Source organism: Narcine bancroftii, chromosome 11 (genome assembly GCF_036971445.1).
Source record: "Narcine bancroftii isolate sNarBan1 chromosome 11, sNarBan1.hap1, whole genome shotgun sequence".
In the NCBI taxonomy this organism is placed as follows: domain Eukaryota; kingdom Metazoa; phylum Chordata; class Chondrichthyes; order Torpediniformes; family Narcinidae; genus Narcine; species Narcine bancroftii.
Window position 1 is genome coordinate 21,038,755 of NC_091479.1, and position 21,078 is coordinate 21,059,832.

Below are 21,078 nucleotides of genomic sequence, written 5' to 3' on the forward strand. Positions count from 1 at the left end.
TCACTAATCAGGCAATATTTTCTAATCATTAAATTCAGGAGGCCAGAAATAGAATGATCTTGTTTCTTATATTTTCATGAATAAATGCCAGGAGCAATTTTCCATGTTACTTGAAAATTACAGTAAGAACAGTAAAACCCCCGGTATCCTGCACTTACGGGGAATGGTAGATACCAGATAAGTGAATTTTCCAGTTGCTTGAGATTGTGTGTTGAACCGACTTGTAAGTCCCAACTTTTGTATTTATTTATTTTCTGTGATTTTTTTTTGCTGGTTGCTTGAATTTTGGTTAACATCTTTCAGCTGTCGTAGGTCAGATGATAGGAGCACTGTTTTGTTTGCACCTTGCATCTACCAATGAACTTTACTTGGAGTGGACACTACATGACATCCTGGATCATTTTCCCTTCTCACCCATATTACACTCCTGCCAAAATCAATGAACCTTCCATTGACTAGACCTCTGCACCCCTGAAGAGGATGTGATGCACTTGATTAATCCACCAATTTTCATTGCTTTGTACACAAGTTCAACAATCAGTGCTTTTGGAGCGTGCAAGACTCTCTTCTGTCAGCCAAAATGATATGGAGCTGTGACATAAAAATGGTAACATGCACTGCTACTCGAACACAGGAAATGAGAGGAGTTGGAAGGGCACATTGCAGGAGTCATCTGTACTCTGCAATCAAAATGTTCTACTGCCATCTCATTTAATGAGAAAATAACTACATCCGCATCAACAAGGCATCAGAATTTTGTTGTTTTGTGGCAGCATCACAGAAGCAAATGGTGCTACAAACTACATTTCTAAAAAAAATAGGGCAAGAGAGGAGAAAGTGAGGTAGTGTCTGTGGTTTGTTGTTCATTTAGAAATCTGATGACAGAGGGAAAGAAGCTCTGGGTGTCTAGCTCTTTTACTTATTCCTTTCTCGAAAAGAAAATATCAAATGTTTATTTCCAACGGCCTCCCCTCCAGCACAGCAGTAGGCAGCGCACTGGAGCAATTCATTGTCTGCCTTCTTTTGCAGGCACCTCTGGCCAAAATCAAATACAACACCTTTGACCATGAACTATTGGCCCTGTACTTGGTAGTCAGGCACTTCGGGTATTTTTTGGAAGGCAGACAATTCAGGGTCTTCACGGACCATAAACCATTATCCTTTGCCTTGCATAAAGTGTTCAACCTGTGGTCAGTCAGGCAGCAGCAACACCTCTCATAGGTATCTGACTTCACCACAGACATCCAACACATCGTGGTGGCCGACACACTGTCACACCCAGCAATCAAGTCCTTCCAGGCCCTGGGACAAAGAAAAGCAGGAAGACCCTGAGATCCCGGCATGCAGGACAGCAGTTTCCGGGCTCAGGCTGGAGGATGTCACCATTGGCCCTTGTAATCAGACGTCTCCACTGGCAAACCCCGATCCATCGTGCTGGCAGCTTGGAGACAGCAGGTCTTTGACGCAGTGCAAAACCTGGCACACCCAACCATTAGAACTACTGTCAAAATGGTAGCCAGTAGGTTCGTCTGGCACGGCCTCTGGGAACAGGTCAGTCAGTGGGCCAAGACCTACACACTCTGCCAGATGTCCAAAATGCAGACACACATCAAGGCATACCCCCAGACTTTCGAGCCAGCACAACAAAGGTTCAGCCACGTCCACATTGATATAGTAGGGCTGCTACCAGTCTCCCGCGAAGTGAGATACCTCCTCACCATGGTTGACCACTCCCGCTGGCTGACACAACCACTGAAACATGCGTCAGGGCATTAATTAACACCTGGGTGTCGATATTCGGAGTCTCGGAGCATATGACTTCAGATAGAGGTACACAGTTCACTTCGGAACTCTGGGCGGCGCTGGCCAACTTGCTGGGAACCCAGCTCCACCATACCACAGCCTATAACCTTCAGGCCAACAAGTTAGTGGAGCAGTTCCACAGGCACCTAAAGGCAGCCTTAATGGCTCGGTTCAAGGGACCAAATTGGGCAGACAATCTACCCTGGGTCCTCCTGGGAATATGCACCGCACCAACAGAAGATTTCAACGCCTTCTATCTTAGTATCATCTGCCTACTTACTAATCCAATTCACCCTCCCATCATTTAGATCATTAATGTATATTACAAACAACAATATACCCAGTACAGATCCTTGAGGCCCACCACTAGCCACCTGCCTCCAATCCAACAAACCTATCCACCACCTCTCTCTGCATCTCCCATCCAGCCACTGTTGAATCCATTTTACTACTTCCATATTCACACCTAACGATTGAACCTTCCTAATTCACATTCTGTGTGGGACCTTCTCAAAGGCCTAACTGAAGTCCATATAGACAACAATCTACCTCATCAATTTTCTTGTCAAAAAATTCAGTAAGATTTGTCAAACATGACCTTCTATGCACAAATCCACTTGGAGTGTTCCTAATCACAGCATGTCTATCCAAATAATTATATATATCATCTGTAAGAACATTTTCCATTAGTTTGCCCACCACTGGCGTCAAACTTACAGGCCGATAATTGCTCGGTTTACTCCTTGAACCCTTTTTATATAAAAGAATAATGTGCGCGATCCGCCAATCCTCCTGCACCATCCCTGTCGCTAACAACATTATAAATATTTCTGTCAGAGCCCCTGCTACTTCTACACCAACTTCCCTCAAAGTCCTCGGAAATATCCTGTCAGGACTCGGAGACTTGTCCACCTTTATATTTCTTAAAAGCTCTAGGACTTACTCCTCTTCAATCGTCAGTTTCCATAACTTCCCTACTCGTTTCCCTTACCTTCACAATTCAACCATCTTTCTCCTTAGTAAATACTGAAGATAAATAATTCAAAATCTCCCCCATGTCTTTTGGTTCCACACATAGCTGACCACTTTGATTCTCTAAGGGACCACTTTTATCCTTCACTATCTTCTTGCTGTTAATAGAACTGTAGAAACCTTTTGGATTTACATTCACCTTATTTGCCAAAGCAACCTCATATTTCTTTTTAGCTTTTCTAATTTCTTTCTTCAGCTCCTTTTTACATTCTCTATATTCCTCGAGCTCCTCATTTTCTCCACGCTGCCTCTATTTACTGGTGGCGTCTCTCTTTTTTCAAACCAAGTTTCCAATTTCCCTTGAAAACCATGGTTCCCTCAATCTTTTAACCTTTCCTTTCAACCTAACAGGAACATAAAACTTCTGTACCCTCAAAATTTCACCTTTAAATGACCTCCATTTCATCCTTCCCATCAAACAAATCACCCCAATCCACTCCTTTTATATCCTCTCTCATTGCCACAAAGTTAGCCTTTCCCTCAACCATGGGTCCAGACCTATCCTTCTCCGTAACTATTTTGAAACTTCTGGCTCACTGCTCCCGAAGTTCTCCCGAACACACATCTGTCACCTGACCTATCTCATTCCCTAACAGGAGATCCAATGCTGACTCTTCTCTAGTTGATACTTCTTTGTATTGCTGCAAAATAATTTTCTTGCACACATTTTATAAACAAACCATCCTGCCCTGTTACCGTATGGGTCTCCCAGTCTATGTTCGGAAAACTAAAATCCCCCACAATCACTGCTCATATCTGCTCCTCCAATTCTCCAGTCATTTTCCTATTTTTTGGGTATTTTCTACATCTCTCTATATATCTATATCTCTTTTTTTGGGGTATATTCTATCTCTCTCTCTCTCTCTCTATCCACCTCTCCCTCTCTATATCCCATGTGTATAATCTTCGAAGTTTTATTGAAAATATATTCATTGATGAGGTTTCAAAATTCTTAAATAACATATTTTTAAAAAGGCTTCACAACCACAACTGCTAACATCAGTTAAATCCCAAGAATAAAAATCACATAAAAAAAAAACTCGGGGGGCGTGGCAAGATGGCGTAGGGAACAGACGTGCTTTCCAGACATCTCCTTACTCTGCTTTATTGTTTTGTCTTTAAGTGCCCGTTAAAGTTCTTTTAAAAGTTTATAAATAATGAGGTGCTGGATCAGTGCCTAGTGGTTTATATGCAAAAAAAAAGGTAAAAGAAAACATCAACAGACTGTTAAAAAACTACATTTTCCGAAATTGTCTGGGCTTGCTTGTTTACAAGATGCCAGGACTCAGCGTAGAATGGATCCATAAGAAGACGTACAGAATTCGGCATTGAAACTCCGTTTTATACCGGTAAGGCTCTCTGAAGGTCGCATTCAGCAGCTTTCAGAACAAAGGGCTGGACGGGTGCCAGTATTTCACACAACAGCCACTGTGAGTGCTGTTACTGAGACTTTGACAGTTGAATCAGCTGGGGCGCCACCAGCTGGAGAGTTAAAGAGCTGACATTCGACTGCTACAGTGGTGGAGCTGCAAAATGCATCTTCAATTACAACGGTTTTTCCAGACATCGATTCAGTGATGATGATTAAAGAGATTTGGCTTAAAGATAATCCTGATCTTCAGTCTCCTGGCATTGCTGGGGGGACTTTGAGAGGGATTTTTATACAAAGTCAAACTGCTAGAAAAGATACTAAATTAAGGTAAGGGACAGAAGATCCCGTAGTCTCTAAGGAACAGCAAGACCCCATTATGCCTGAATCTACTTCTGTTGAAATGTTTGTTAAGGATCTTGAAGATAAGATGTATTCTGTATTGAGTCACTTAGTTAATTTTGTGAACCCGTTTATTTCCAAGATTAATGCGATGGCGGAAGCCATTAATGGAGCTTTTAAGCTTGAAAACATTGAAAGATTTGAAATGTGTGATCAAGGTTTAGTCGATGTACAGGATCAACTGCAAGATGAAAATAGAGTAATTGAAACATTGCAGATCCAAAATAAAAATTTAGCAAAAAAGGTTGATTATTTGGAGAATCAATCTAGACGGAACAACGTGAAAATTGTTGGTTTGCCAGAAGGCATAGAAGGACCAGATCCAAGAAAATTTTTTACTGAATGGATTCCACGAGTGTTAGGACAGGATAAATTCCCTGAAGGTTTAATACTGGAACGTGCTCATAGAGTTTTAAGAAGAAAATCTTTTTCAGGACAGAATCCAAGACCTGTTCTAATCCGTTGTTTAAACTATTGTGACAGAGAGACAATCTTACGTACGGCTATTAGAAATGCCCAGCAAAATAGATCTCCTTTGATGGTTCAGAATAATCCTGTTTTCTTCTATCAAGATTTGAGTCAAGAAATTATGTTTCAACGACGCGAATTTAATTCTGTGAAAGAATGGTTGTGGAAAAAAAGACATAAGGCAACATTCAGGTATTCTGTGGTACTGAAGATTTTTCAGGATGGAAATCAGCCAAAGTTCTTTGACAATCCTAAAGAGGTTATGGACTTTGCTCAGTCTCTACCAATCATGCAGTTTCAGGAACGATATAGTCCTTTAAGGTCTCCAAAGAGAGTAGAGATGTAAGGTGGGATCCAGATTTTTAAAAGAAATGGAAGCAATGGTGACCGAAGTGGTAACGTTGATTTAAAAAAAAATCTTTTCTTTTTTTTGAGAAGAGTTTAAATAGTTTAAATAATGATGATAGTTTAATGAAATGGGAGTTGGGAGAGGGAACTGGGTGGGCACTAGTTTCCAGAAGTCATCAGCTACCTGTGAGTTATCTCACACCCAATATTTTGGGGGAGTTACCGCTTTGGGCGGTTTAAACAGGAGGAGGTAGTCGTGACCTCCGACCTGTTTTTTTTTCTTTTTTAATATTTGGGTTAAGAAGTGAAGGTTTTTTTAATTATTTTTTTTAAATAAATATTTTTTTTAAACTCTTTTTGTTTTCTGATTGTAATTGAAAGGGAATTAGGAGGTTTTTTTTCTCTTTTTGGGGGGTGGTTTTCTCTTTTTTCTCTCTTTTTTAAGAGGATGATGTCACAGAAGATAATAAGTCAAAAATTGAGGATGTTGAATTAGATGAAGAGGAAGATGAGGGGAAAGGTGATAAGAAGAAAAAGAAAACCAAGTACAAATACATTGAGGGAGAAGAGTTTAATAAAATTAAGTTAATTTCAATAGAGAATTTTGAAGATGATATAAATGAAGAATATGGAGAATTTTATAAGAGTTTGAACTTTTTTTTCTTTTTTTATATAAGGGGAGGGGAAGGGAATAAAAAGTTTATCTGACTGTTTTTCTAAGGGATGTTTTTGTTCTCTCGATGAATTATAAAGGAAACTTGGTATTAATGGAAATTCTGTATTTATGTATTATTAATTATGATTTTTTGTATAACACATATGTGGTTGAAATATGATTTTAATATTTGAACTTAGTTTTAAAGTGGATTTCATTTGTTAAATACATGAATTATGTTTGATTTAAATATATGTTTAAGGGTATTATTTTAGTATTGATATTTTTTTTGTTGTTAAGTTTTATCCTTTTCTTTGTAAGTGGGGTTTTTTCTATTTTATTCACAACATTGTTAATTAATTCTTCACTTTTTATTTTGGGGGGGGTTGGACTAATTTTAAATTAGACGATTAATGTTGTGTTATAATTATTGGGGGGGTTAATTTGTGTCGTTTAATGATGTAGTATTCTAATTTTTATTATCTTATTTTTTATTATTTCTTTAAATGTAATTTTTATTTTATTCATGTCATAAAATTTTAAACAAAGTACTCACTCACCACATGTTCTATGCCACTGTATTCACCTTCCGTGTTTTCTCTAATTGTTACAAGATTTACATCATTATATGGAGTCTTGAAACCTTCAATAGATACACAAGGGCGCACATTTGCATAAAGATCAAAGGTCTTGCGAAGTAGCAAATTCATTGAAGGATGACCAGCTGCAATTGGAGTCTTCAAAGGCCCTGCAAGTTTAGAAATGTCCAATTAAAAATCATCCAAGCAAGATACATCTGCAGTGAATATATGTCAAGAGGAATTGCAGACATCAACATATTCAAAGGGTCTAAACAAACTTGCATAAAATTATCCAATATGGACGCCTCATTTTTCTTTTAGTGTTCTTTTTTTAATGTCGCAAAGCGTTACAGGTTGATCAGGTGACGTCAGGTCCTGGCCATTGCTTGGACCACAGAAAATGCCGGAAAAACAGAAATTGGCCCCCAAGTAGAACAAAGCTTAAAACAGGAAATAATACTGTGTGGCAGCACAGTTGGCCTAGTGGTTAGCGCAACGCCTTTACAGCGCCAGTGATCGGGACGTTAGTACATACTCCTTACAAACAGCATGGGACTCGAAGCTTGGTCCCAATCGCCATGGATCAGGACTGGGCCTCAAGTCCCATGCTGTTGGTAAGGAGTTTGTCCTAACAGTGGCATATTCAAAACATGCCAGAGGGATTATGGTTAACGAAGACGGCCATTCGTCCTGCATTGTGCTGCCGTTGTGATGTAAAGTGGCCTGCTGTTGTCAGGAGGTATGAATCTTTTAATTTTAATCACCTATGTGACGCAGCATGCAAATGCTGATGTCGCAAAGCATTACAGTCCTGGACCCACAGGTTCACCGGAAAATGTCTCGGCTATCTTCATTTTACACTGCGGTGTGAAAAGGCCTAGCATCTCTCAGGAAATCGTAGTTTCAGCTTTTAATTGCAATGTTGCAGATTATCCACTAGCAGGAAATATTGTATACATTTTGTAACCACTTGGTAATGAGAGCTCCCTCCAGTCTTCCCCATTAACAGAAACCAATGGGGTGGATACTTCAGGAGCTTTTATTTAAAACCATTGATGGGGTTTCAAAATTCTTAAATAACATATTTTAAAAAAGGCTTCACAACCACAACTGCTATCATCAGTTAAATTCCTGACTCTTCCTGGCTATCATTACAGAGAACCAACACAGGCATTTGTGGCACCCATTTAAAGGAAACACAAGCAGGAACAGCATTATGGTGTCAGGTGACAGATCAGAAAAATGGGGCGTCCCCATATGAATACGGATAAACTCTGGACGTATGCCTGTTGGCCTGTTCCCTGCCTCATCATGGGATAGTACGGTGACAGGCATCTAGGCTGTGCCAAGGGAGTGCCCAAATGTGAAGCCGAGACGTGGGATGTGCTAGCCAAAAGAAGGCTTTGGCACATTGTGGATGACCTTGGATTGCCTGCTTTCAGATGTTAGTGATAAAGGTGCACACATAAGCCAGAGAAACCAGGCACATGAGTCAGTGAATAGACAATTTTATCTTCCCTCCCTGCTCACACTGGGAAGCAGTTCCCACAGTACCCGACTCCATCGGGAATACGACCCTGTTTGGTCAAGGGTGGGGAAGCTGGTGAGGTATTGTCATTGACTTTGACAACGTGCTTTATCTACCATTGGGAAGGCACTTGCGTATATATCGATCCACTTGATTTGCATAGTTTTAAACATGCTACTTAGATTTTACAACCCAGAAACCTTCTATTCATGTGTTAGTAGTGAATGGCGAGTGATGTGACTTCCGAGGGGCGGAATGTTATATGTGGATCGTGGACGAACTACTGTGAATATCGCTGGAGGAGTCGCAGGTAAGGTGCATACTTCACTTAAGTTGTAGCTGTAGTACTACAATAGATCAGTGCTTGCTGAGAGCTGCACCCTTGCTACAGGGTGTGTTTGAAAGACCCTAGCGGAGAAGTGTGTACACGGGCAGAAGTGTGGTATAGTCCACAGCCACCAGTATCAGAGTCCCTGTGCCCGCTATGCCTGCTTGCACCATTATAATTTTTGGCTCGTACCGTGTAGAAGATAGGTGGCCATTGGTATCGGAGTCCAACCTGGGTCCAATGTGCATGTCTATATAGTCATTTAGTCGTTTTCCCCATTTGTCTCCTGTGCGTTCAATAGTTACCTTTGATTGTAACACTTGTGTCCAGACTCATCCCTATGAACCCAACAAACCTGATACTTCCTAAACACACCACCTGGACAAGAGGCCAGAGTGTTTCGGCAAACAAAGCTGATACTTCCCAAACACACCACCTGAACAAGAGGCCGGAGTGTTTTGGCACCAGCGTCAAACATGCACCTTTCAATCCCATTTTGTTCGCATCCATCGATTCTTTAGCTTCTTGGGGAATCGCCCATTTTCCACTAGAGGCTTGAATCGCTGTCACAATCCTCTCCTCCCAACGAATGGGGACCTTCAAAAGGCAAGGAGTTGAGAACGTTACTTCCATTTTCATCTTGTGTTGGAACAAGACAAACTAAAGCAAAATAATGGAAATATGGGAGTTCTGGCGACTGTCAGTGGAGGGTAACAGTTAACATTTCTGGTCGTCTTTTTCAGACAATCAAGAAGTTTCTTGAAGAAGCCCAGTAGCATCAGCAGAACACATATCCACAGTTAAACAACAATAACACAGAAGTTTTTCAAGGATGAAATAATGTTTAATTCTCACAAAAAAAAGTGATGTCTGATTACAAAATACAGCAACAAACATTAGAATTTCTACGCGACTTTTTTTCCCCAATGTCTCCTCAACTTTTTTCATATCTCAGCCGAAAAAATTTTCTTTGGATATTTGAGAATTTCAGTAGATCGGTTTCTGGATAATTGGAAACATACTGGACTAAACAAATCCCATTTTATTCTTCACTCCATTTCCCTACACACTAGGAACAATTCACTACAGCCAATTAACCTACCAACCACCATATTTTTGCAAAGCAGGAAGAAATCAAAGCACCCAGAAGAAACTAATGTCACTGGGAAAACATGCAAACTCCATATAAGCACCATCCAATCAGGGTCAGGATTGAAATGAGTTTCTGGTGCCAAGAAAGTGGCTTTACTGACTTCACTACTAGAATTCAAAAAAATGACAGAACTGTTAACCTTTTACACAGCCATCATTGCCGCAGGAAATCACAAACTACATTACAGGCAACGTAGCACTTCTAAAATGGAGTCACTGCTCTGATCCAAGAAAGCTGTGGCAAATTCATACAAGGGAAATGTCAACAGAGAGCAATATAATACACGATCAGATCAGGTTTCTTGAAAGAGAGGGAATCATGGTCGCTCAGACGTTACAACACTCATATTCCCTTCAAAGAGCAGACAGGGCCATTTACATTTCATCTGATAAATGCTACTTTTGCAGCTTTCTCAACAAAAGACAAAAACAATTCAATGCACAGATCCTTGAAATGGAATTTCAACCCACAATTAACTGGTTCGGAGTGAAGCAATATCAGAGAACTAAGTTTCACAATGACTATTCAACATGTATCAATAAATCTGAGATAACAGGCGAACAATCTTGTGCCTTGTCCACACTAGAGTAAAAAAGGGAAGTCTGCAGACACTGTAATTGTAGTTTAAATACAGAAATGCTAGAGGAACTCAGCGGGGCTTGCAGCATCCATGGGAGGTAAAGATATAGTTCTGAAGTTTCAGGCCTGAACCCTTCAAGGTATGAGCAAAAAGCAGGCAAGGCCCTATATTAAAAAGGTTGGTGAAAAGGGAAAGGGAAGAATGGGAGGTGGAGGAGTACGGACCACAGACAAAAGGTGTTAATCGGGCATGATAGGACAGGAGAGAGGAAAGGTGAAAATTGATTGGGGAGGGGGAGTAAGTTTTGGCTCTGTGAAAGGACACAGAGGGAAAAAGAGAGAGAGCTAGAGGAAGATAAGGAGAAGGGAACATGAGGTGATGTTTCTCCAATTTGCGAGTGGTCTCAATCGGGCAGTGCACGAGATCATGGACAGACATGACAGCTAGGGAATTGCGCGGGGAAATCGAAATGACTATCCCAAATTAAACCTTACTAAATTAACAGGAAGAACTAGTAACCATTTTTAGGAAGGAAATTTACAGAAAACAAGTTTAAAATCCCACAGCGACAGAAAGGATTTGGAACCTTAAGGAAAATCTGAATATAATGAATTACACGAGCAAATTCAAAAAGCATTTTACTTCCGCAGCTTCAAAGATCTTCACTACAGCTTCAGAGATCTCTGGGCCAATGCCGTCACCTGGGATTAATGTTACAGTTCGCACCTGAAACAACAAATGCAAATGGTAAAAAGTCACATATAAAGGTCACAAGAAAATTCAATCTCAAAGTTTGATTCTCGAGGTTTTAAAGGTGCAATCATATTTACGGAACTGCTTTCTGCAGTGAATCTGTCAAATTCCCTGGGTGTCCGATTGCTGCAGAAATCACGGTTTAGAGTCACACAGCTTTTCTTGGGTGTCCAAATGATGATGGAAACAAGTGCCAACAAGTTTTGAACCTGGATCTGCAAGCTGATTTTGGATTATGTTTAAATGTTCCCAAATACACTAGTTAAGCAAAGTTGCCAATTGGTATATAAATCTCAAATATGGAAATAAAGGGACACACAAAAATAGCATGCAAAGCATTATAATTTTATATGTCTTATTCAGACTGTCCTTGTCTCAATTTACAGCCATTTAACAAACGAAGGGTTCAAAACACATGCTGGAGTAACTGAGCCAGTCTTGCAGTGTCCAGAGGAAGTAAGTTATGTTACCGACATTTCTTCAAAGCAGGAGTAATGAAAAAGATAGGCGTCTGTATTAAAGGCAGGGGGGAAAGGGGAAGAATGGGAGGGGTAGGAAAACAACAACAAATGAAATGTGTTAATTGGATAAGAGCATAGGAAAGGAGAGAATTGATTTTGGCTCAGTGAACGGAGACAGAGACGGACAGAGAGGAGACAGATGGAGAGAGACACATACACACATCCAGAGACATAGATGGCGGGGGGTGGGGTGGTCTCATTTAAAGCAGAGTAGTCGATGTTAATTCCATCTGTTTGGAGGGTGCCCAGACTTGAATATGAGGTGTTGATCGCCCATTTTGTGGGTGGCCTGAGTCTGGCAGTACAAGATCATGGACCAGTCAACATGGGAATGGGGCAGGGAATTGAAATGGGTGGCCACAGGGAGATCCACGCTACTGTGGCGGACAGAGCTCAAAGAAGCAATCACTCAGTCTGCACCTCTTCTCTCGAATATAGAGGAGACCACAATGAGAGCACCAGATTCAGGTGACCCGTTTCATTCCTAATAGAGGAAGAGTCAACAAGCAAAGTTGTTTGTTGCCACAGTATATTCATGCAGAGACAAAAACTGCAATATCAATAGCAAATCCATCCATGCAGTCATCCAAAACTTTCATTTTACTGAAAATAATTTAGCAAAGACATCACGAGCGTGGGCAAAAATAAATATCACTCCTTCATGTTGTGAATACATTTATACTTGAAATGTCAACTTGAAAAATCTGATTGGAAAGCGGACAAACTCAATGAGATGCAGAATACCCAATTAATGTCACGGAAGGAGAATCCTTCATCGTTCAAATATGTTTGCATTAGGGAGATTTCACCGCTCCCAAAGATATGCGACGCAGCCTATTTATTTGATTAACTGTCCAGAAAAACCACAAGTGTTTCAGATGATAAATGAAGAACAACACAGAAGTGAATATAACAAAGATCAGGACACCAATGAAGGAAGGGGATGATCATTGATCTCTCCTCTGAATTTCCCATCCATACTCAATATTCAATAACAAAGGCTCTTCAATTACCACAAACTAGCAATTTTTTTTCACCCAAAACTTAATTTCCTGTTTATTAACTATCCTCGTGGGTTTTTTTTAAAGCTAAGGGTCCTATTGGGTTACAAAATCATAAGGACACAAGTCCCTTAAAACATTCTTTGCCCTTCAACTTCAATGACCAGTCTGGTCTTTGGCCTCACCTCAAATTTTCTGTCTAATCCTCATGATATGTGCCAAAAACCTCACTCTTAGATATTCCAAATGACCATGCAATCACAGATATTTTATTTTTTAATTTAGACATACAGCAAAGTAACAGGCCGTTTCGGCCCACGAGTCTGTACCACCCAATTTACTCCCAATAAACCTACACCCCCCCCAGTACGTTTTTTCGAATGGTGGGAGGAAACCACAGCCCCGGAGAAAGCCCACACAGACATGGGTAGAACGTACAAACTCCTTACAAAAAGCACGGGATTCAAACCCTGGTCCGGTTCCAATCGCTGGCGCTGTAAAGGCGTTGAGCTAACTGCTACAGCAACCATGAAATTCAAAAGATGTAGAACCTTAATTATGAAAATCTTCCAAATCTCATTGGGTGATCCATTTAGACCACACTCCCGAGTTCAGGGACTGTGCAAGGTGTAATCTGCGTTAAGCTTCTAAGCTGTAAACCCCCTTAAAGTATTCCATGTTCATTCCCCTAAATTACATAGTTACAGATCATTTCACTCAATCCTTTTTCCTTACAAAACACCCCGATTCCAGAAATCAATTTAATGAATCATTATTGAATTACCTCCAAGTAAACATTTTCTACATGAGGAAAGAAAGCCTACATAATAAGCCAGGTAATAAGTAGATTGAGGTTTAAATTTCTTTAAAATTTAGACACAAACCACGGTAATTTTGGCCCATGAGTCCATGGCGTCCAATTTACACCCAATTAACCTGCACCCATGGTATGTCTTGAACGGTGGGAGGAAACCTGAACCCCCAGGGGAAACCCACACAGACAAGAGGAGAACGTGCAAACTCCTTACGGACAGCGCGGGATTCCAACCCTGGTCCTGATCGCTGGCGCTGTAAAGGTGATGCGCTAACAGCTACGGCAATCATGCTGTTTGGAAAATTCTTCACTAAAACGTCAATTCCTAAATCTTTTAGAGATCAGCAAGACTTTTATATAATGGTTTATGGGGAAAAATAAAGATAGACAAATTAAGCATGATCCATATCCCAACTAAAAATGACGAGCTGACACCAATTGTTATGAATACAGATTCTCTTCCAGGAAACAAAATAAACGCTGCAACAGGACACCACAAAATAAAAACCCCTGAAAATGCCAGCACAGACAACATTGGTAGTAAGAAGCAAGATTTCCAGCAACTGCAATTTTATTGATTTTCATTTACTGCATCTAATGACACACTGACAAAATTCTGCATTATCTGGATTCAAGCAAACAGCAACCTTAAATAACTGGCAAAAATATACAGCAAATGGGTTAAAAAAAAAGTGGAGGTCTAAAACAGCCACGCCTCACCGTTAGCTCTCCGTTCACACAACACACGGTCTCGATAAACTGGAAACCACACTTATCCGGCATCTACTAATCCCTGTAGGTGCGGACAAACCAGGGGTTTTTTTTTTAAACTATACAGTCTTTCTGAAGAAAACTGAGGTCCTCCATCAGCCAGCTCCCCACCATGACTACCAGCCCCCCCACATCTCCATCGGGCACACAAAACTCAAAACGGTCAACCAGTTTACCTATCTCGGCTGCACCATTTCATCGGATGCAAGGATCGACGATGAGATAGACAACAGACTCACCAAGGCAAATAGCGCCTTTGGAAGACTACACAAAAGAGTCTGGAAAAACAACCAACTGAAAAACCTCACAAAGATAAGCGTATACAGAGCCGTTGTCATACCCACACTCCTGTTCGGCTCCGAATCATGGGTCCTCTACCGGCATCACCTACGGCTCCTAGAACGCTTCCACCAGCGTTGTCTCCGCTCCATCCTCAACATCCATTGGAGCGCTTTCATCCCTAACGTCGAAGTACTCGAGATGGCAGAGGTCGACAGCATCGAGTCCACGCTGCTGAAGATCCAGCTGCGCTGGATGGGTCACGTCTCCAGAATGGAGGACCATCGCCTTCACAAGATCGTGTTATATGGCGAGCTCTCCACCGGCAACCGTGACAGAGGTGCACCAAAGAAAAGGTACAAGGACTGCCTAAAGAAATCTCTTGGTGCCTGCCCCATTGACCACCGCCAGTGGGCTGATCTCGCCTCAAACCGTGCATCTTGGCGCCTCACAGTTTGGCGGGCAGCAACCTCCTTTGAAGAAGACCGCAGAGCCAACCTCACTGACAAAAGACAAAGGAGAAAAAACCCAACCCCAACCCCAACCAACCAATTTTCCTCTGCAACCGCGTCTGCCTGTCCCGCATTGGACTTGTCAGCCACAAACGAGCCTGCAGCTGACGTGGACATTTACCCCCTCCTTAAATCTTCGTCCGCGAAGCCAAGCCAAAGAAGGAAGATAGTCCTTCTATATCAAATATACAAGTCTGGACCATGCTGTACACTAGAATCAGGTTATGGCGACATGACAATTAATTAACAGCACCGTGTGAGTGAATATTACACTGCATGAAGACAGATCAGTGGAAAGGACACAGGCGGATTTATGCAAAAGTCACAGCAGTCCTAACAAAAGCCAAAATACTAACATCAGACAAGGTCCTGGTGACTGGATTGTGGCCCTTCACTGCTCCCATGACACGGGATATCTGAAAGAAAAGCAGGAGAAATGTCACCATTGTTGAGAACCACTGCTCTGGACCCAATATTTTGCTTGATAATAATTGTCATTGGCCCATTTCCTGAAACTGTGGATGTAAAAAGTCAATTGGGTACGATTTAAAACAGGGGTTTACAAACTTTTTCTTTCCACACACATCCCACCTTAAGCAATCCCGACGGCATAGGGATTACTTATGTGAGTGGGGGAAAAAAAAGGTTGAGAACCACTGAGCTAGATACTGCCTGATTTACTGAGTTTCTAAAGCATGTTTGTGTATTGCACTTGGCCCCAGCATCTGGACACTTTCTTGCCTAACTCCAACCTCTGTGACTGCTTCCCGACCCATGCACATCCGAAGACCCACTCCTTCCTTTCACCTGCCCTGCATCAGCACTCCCCCACCCTGGGGTAAGGCACCCTCTCATTCCCCATCCCATCTGACACTAGGGGGGCAATCCCAATCCCTCCCCCCCACCCAGGAGGAGAAACAAACCCCTTCCACTCCCCCAACCCCGTGGGGGGGGTCCCCTATTCTCCCACACCCCAGGGGTCAACCCCCCAACCCATTGGGGCCCCCACTCACATCCCCCTCACCCCAGGAAGCACCCCCATCCCCCCTCACCCCAGGAAGCACCTCCATCCCCTCACCCCAGGAAGCACCCCCATCCCCCTCACCCCAGGAAGCACCCCCATCCCCCTCACCCCAGGAAGCACCCCCATCCCCCTCACCCCAGGAACCACCCCCATCACCTTGGGGCTCACCCCCATGCCCATCAACCCGGCACATCCCCCCCATCCCCATCACCCCAGAAGCCACCCCCATCACCTTGGGGCTCACCCCCATCCCCATCAACCCAGCACGTCCGCCCCATCCCCAACCCGCGGGAGGTCCCCCCCCATCCCCAACCCGCGGGAGGTCCCCCCCATCCCCAACCCGCGGGAGGTCCCCCCCATCCCCAACCCGCGGGAGGTCCCCCCCCATCCCCAACCCGCGGGAGGTCCCCCCCCATCCCCAACCCGCGGGAGGTCCCGCCCATCCCCATGGCACGTCCCCCCACCCCCATTACACTGGGCAGCCCTCCATCCCCATCACCCCTGGAGGTTCCTCCATCCCTTTGGAGAGTCCCCCCATCCCGCTCCCCCTGGGGCACCCTCGACCCCCTCCCCCACTCTGCCCCCTCCCCCACTCTGCCCCCTCCCCCCACTCTGCCCCCTCCCCCCACTCTGCCCCCTCCCCCCTCCGCCCCCTCCCCGCGCCCTCCCCCCACTGTGCGCCCCCCCTCCCCTCCCCCCACTGTGCGCCCTCCCCCTCCCTCTTGCCTAACTCCAACCTCTGTGACTGCTTCCCGACCCATGCACATCCGATGACCAACTCCTTCCTTTCACCTGCCCTGCCCTACCCCCCACTCTGCCCCCTCCCCCTCCCCCCCACTCTGCCCCCTCCCCCTCCCCCCCCCCACTCTGCCCCCTCCCCCTCCCCCCCCCCACTCTGCCCCCTCCCCCTCCCCCCCCCCACTCTGCCCCCTCCCCCTCCCCCCCCCCACTCTGCCCCCTCCCCCCCCCACTCTGCCCCCTCCCTCCCCCACTCTGCCCCCTCCCTCCCCCCACTCTGCCCCCTCCCCCCACTCTGCCCCCTCCCCCCACTCTGCCCCCTCCCCCACTCTGCCCCCTCCCCCCACTCTGCCCCCTCCCCCCACTCTGCCCCCTCCCCCCACTCTGCGCCCTCCCCCCACTCTGCGCCCTCCCCCCACTCTGCGCCCTCCCCCCACTCTGCGCCCTCCCCCCACTCTGCGCCCTCCCCCCACTCTGCGCCCTCCCCCCACTCTGCGCCCTCCCCCCACTCTGCGCCCTCCCCCCACTCTGCGCCCTCCCCCCACTCTGCGCCCTCCCCCCACTCTGCGCCCTCCCCCCACTCTGCGCCCTCCCCCCACTCTGCGCCCTCCCCCCACTCTGCGCCCTCCCCCCCACTCTGCGCCCTCCCCCCACTCTGCGCCCTCCCCCCACTCTGCGCCCTCCCCCCACTCTGCGCCCTCCCCCCACTCTGCGCCCTCCCCCCACTCTGCGCCCTCCCCCCACTCTGCGCCCTCCCCCCACTCTGCGCCCTCCCCCCACTCTGCGCCCTCCCCCCACTCTGCGCCCTCCCCCCACTCTGCGCCCTCCCCCCACTCTGCGCCCTCCCCCCACTCTGCGCCCTCCCCCCACTCTGCGCCCTCCCCCCACTCTGCGCCCTCCCCCCACTCTGCGCCCTCCCCCCACTCTGCGCCCTCCCCCCACTCTGCGCCCTCCCCCCACTCTGCGCCCTCCCCCCACTCTGCGCCCTCCCCCCACTCTGCGCCCTCCCCCCACTCTGCGCCCTCCCCCCACTCTGCGCCCTCCCCCCACTCTGCGCCCTCCCCCCACTCTGCGCCCTCCCCCCACTCTGCGCCCTCCCCCCACTCTGCGCCCTCCCCCCACTCTGCGCCCTCCCCCCACTCTGCGCCCTCCCCCCACTCTGCGCCCTCCCCCACTCTGCGCCCTCCCCCCACTCTGCGCCCTCCCCCCACTCTGCGCCCTCCCCCCACTCTGCGCCCTCCCCCCACTCTGCGCCCTCCCCCCACTCTGCGCCCTCCCCCCACTCTGCGCCCTCCCCCCACTCTGCGCCCTCCCCCCACTCTGCGCCCTCCCCCCACTCTGCGCCCTCCCCCCACTCTGCGCCCTCCCCCCACTCTGCGCCCTCCCCCCACTCTGCGCCCTCCCCCCACTCTGCGCCCCGGGCCGCCCCCATTCAGGAAGAAAGCCGCGGAATGTACCCGGCTTCCGAGTCCACGTGTGGCCCGGGCCCGCCACCTCTAACTGACCCCCAGGCTAATCACCCTCCCCCGGCCAGCGGCCGGCCGCCAGCTCCTCTTCCCGAGGAGGCGGGCATGCAGGGCATCGGAGCCGGTGCCGCGCCCCAGGACTCGCCCCTCCCCCCTTCAGCCGGGACGCCGTCCTCACCGTCCTCCTCCACAGCCCCGCCGCCATCTTCGCGCTGCACAACTCGAACCAGCGGCGCCGTGATGGCCCACTCACTCGGTTACCATAGGACCCGTCCCCCGCCAATCACAGGCTGCGGTCGTGGCCCTCCCATCGATCCCGGTCACGTCAATCACCGGCGCTGCCACTGCCCCCGCCCCGAAATCAGTATCCGACCGGGTCGTGCAAATCGGAGCAACGTGGTGGGATGGGGAATCTGTCAATCAATTACTTCGTCCCACCCTTCGTGACGTCCTAATCAATCAGAAAAATCCGCAGCCTCGCCTCCACCACGTGGTCCCCCTTCCTCCAAAGGGACTTCTCTTCCTCCAAAGGGACCACGTGGTCCCCCTTCCTCCAAAGGGACTTCTCTTCCTCCAAAGGGACTTCTCTTCCTCCAAAGGGACCATGTGCCCCCCCTTCCTCCAAAGGGACCATGTGGTCCCTCTTCCTCCTTGAGGAATGGAGCATCCTCTGCGGAGGCAAAGAGATGGTTGATGTTTGGAGTCAAGTCAAAACCCAACGCTGGAGAAACTCAGCAGGTCGCAGCGCCTTTCTAGCGCCAGCGGTCAGGACCAGATCTGGGTTCAAATCCTGCACTGTCCGCAGGGAGTTTGTAATGTTCTCCCTCGGGGCTCTGGTTTCCTCCCCACCATTCAAAATGTAGCGGGAGTGTAGGTTAATAGGGGTGTCAATTAGGCGGCACGGACTCGTGACCTGTCCCCACACACGCTTTACGTTTCAGTTTTTTTGTAACTTTGTAAATGACAGGTTGGTACTTTGTCTCGGCTTCCTTCAGTGTTGGTTACAGAGATTTGGATACTGTTGGGGTGGGGGTGGGAGTAGGAAATTACCTAGCCACAGCAACCGTGTATCTGGCACTGAGGCTCAGAAGGGAAGGAGCACAAATGGGCCTGTTACCGTGCTGTATATCTAAATTCAAATAACCAATATTTCAGGCTTGAGCCTTCAGGTCAAGTTTCTCAACCCCGCCACCATCTGTTTCTACCTCCTACCCAATATCCACAAACCCAATTTCCCCGGCAGACCCTCTGTGACCATGTGTTCCTGCCCCACTGAAATGGCCTCTGCCACCCCTGGTCGAGTCCCTCCCCATCTACATCTGGGACACTTCACACACCCTCCATCACTTCAACAACTTCCAGTTCCCTGAACTTGATTGCCTTGTGTTTACCATGGACATCCCATCCTCATACACCTCCATCCTCCCAAAGGGCCTCAAGGCCCCTTGTTTCTTTCTGGACAGTATACCCAACCAGACACCTTCCACCACCACCCTCCGACAACTGGCAGAATTTGTCCTCACTCTCAATAATTTCTCCTTTGATTCATCCCACTTTCTCCAGGTTAAAGGGGCAGCTATGAGCTTAAGCTTTGTCTGCCTTTTTGTGGGCTATGTGGAACCATCCATGCTACATAGCCAAGGCTCCTCAACTCTTTCTGCGTTACATCAGTGACTGGTGCTGCCTCAGGGTCGGATCGCCCAAGGCTTCAGACAATGGAAGGTTTTGGGGGGGGGGGGGTCATGTGGCGGCCTGCGCACGGAGACATGGACTGGCCCATCATCCAAGTGACCTGTGCACAGCAGAAAGATGAGGAACTCTGGCGGGAATGCCAGCCAATCCAAGGCTGGCACTCTGGTAATGTGGGACTGACGTCAGCACCTAGGGCCCATGTAAGCACGACAGCCAGAGCAATAAACCAGTCTTGATTCCAGGGTTTTGTGTGTGTGTGTGTTGTCTTTCTCCATGCTTGCACAGTGCAATCTAAATGGGAAAAACCTTTTCACATCCACTCTGTCTATGCCTCTCATAATCTTGTAAATCTCTATCAAATCTCCTCTCATTCTTCTACACTCCAAGGAATAAAGTCCTAACCTGTTTAATCTTTCCCTGTAACTCAACTCCTGAAGACCCAGCAACATCCTAGTAAATCTTCTCTGCAGTCTTCCAATCTTACTGATATCCTTCCTGCAGTTAGGCACCCAGAACTGCATACAATATTCCAAATTTGGCCTCACCAATGTCTGAAACAACTTCAACATAACATCCGAACTTCTATACTCAATACTTTGATTTATAAAGGCTAAGATGCCAATAGCTTTCTTTACAACCCTGTCCACATACGGCGCCGCCTTCAGGTAATAATGTATCTGTATTCTCAGATCTCTCTGCTCCTCCGTACTCCTCGGTGCCCTACCATTTATTATATATCTCCTGACTTGGTTTGCCCCTCCAAAATGCATCACCTCACACTTGTCCACATTAAATTCCATCTGCCACTTTTAAAATCTTCCTCTCTGTTCACAACGCTTCCTTTGTATCATCAGCTGATCTAATTCACCATATTATCATCCAGATCATTGATATAGACAACAAACAACAATGGTCCCAACACAGATCCTTGAGGCACAGCACTAGTCACAGGTCTCCAATCCGAGAAGCAACCCTCCACTACTACCCTCTGTCTTCTCGCACACAGCCCATTTACAACCTCTCCTTGAATACCCAATGTCCAAACCTTCATAACTAACCTCCCACGTAGGAGCTTTGCAGTGAACTGGAATTCACTGTCTGTGTATTGTTCTGATGGGTGGCTCCTCCCTTGGATCCACCCTCACCTTCCACAATATAAACTCTGGTTTACCTGCCTTACCTCAGATTCACTATTGTGTCTGCCAGCCATTGACTGTAAGCTATTAAAGGCACGTTTGTATTCACAAATCTCTGAGTGCA

The 21,078-nt window shown here is 46.5% G+C and overlaps 1 protein-coding gene across 2 annotated transcripts in view; it reads right to left on the reverse strand.

Annotated features, from left to right (window-relative positions):
- idh3a (isocitrate dehydrogenase (NAD(+)) 3 catalytic subunit alpha) overlaps positions 1 to 18,514 on the reverse strand; it is a 32,313-nt gene extending 13,799 nt beyond the window's left edge. Inside the window, exons 1-5 of one of the 2 annotated variants that reach the window (XM_069902863.1) lie at positions 18,305 to 18,514; positions 15,255 to 15,314; positions 10,890 to 10,973; positions 8,997 to 9,111; positions 6,638 to 6,825 (exon numbers count right to left, since the gene is read on the reverse strand). In XM_069902863.1, coding sequence (XP_069758964.1) covers positions 6,638 to 6,825; positions 8,997 to 9,111; positions 10,890 to 10,973; positions 15,255 to 15,314; positions 18,305 to 18,331 — 474 coding nt within the window. In that variant the 5' untranslated portion in view covers positions 18,332 to 18,514. Of the gene's footprint in view, positions 1 to 6,637; positions 6,826 to 8,996; positions 9,112 to 10,889; positions 10,974 to 15,254; positions 15,315 to 18,117; positions 18,174 to 18,304 lie in introns of those variants that run through there. The other variant, XM_069902864.1, reaches the window with a different exon arrangement.
- Positions 18,515 to 21,078: the final 2,564 nt, after the last annotated feature.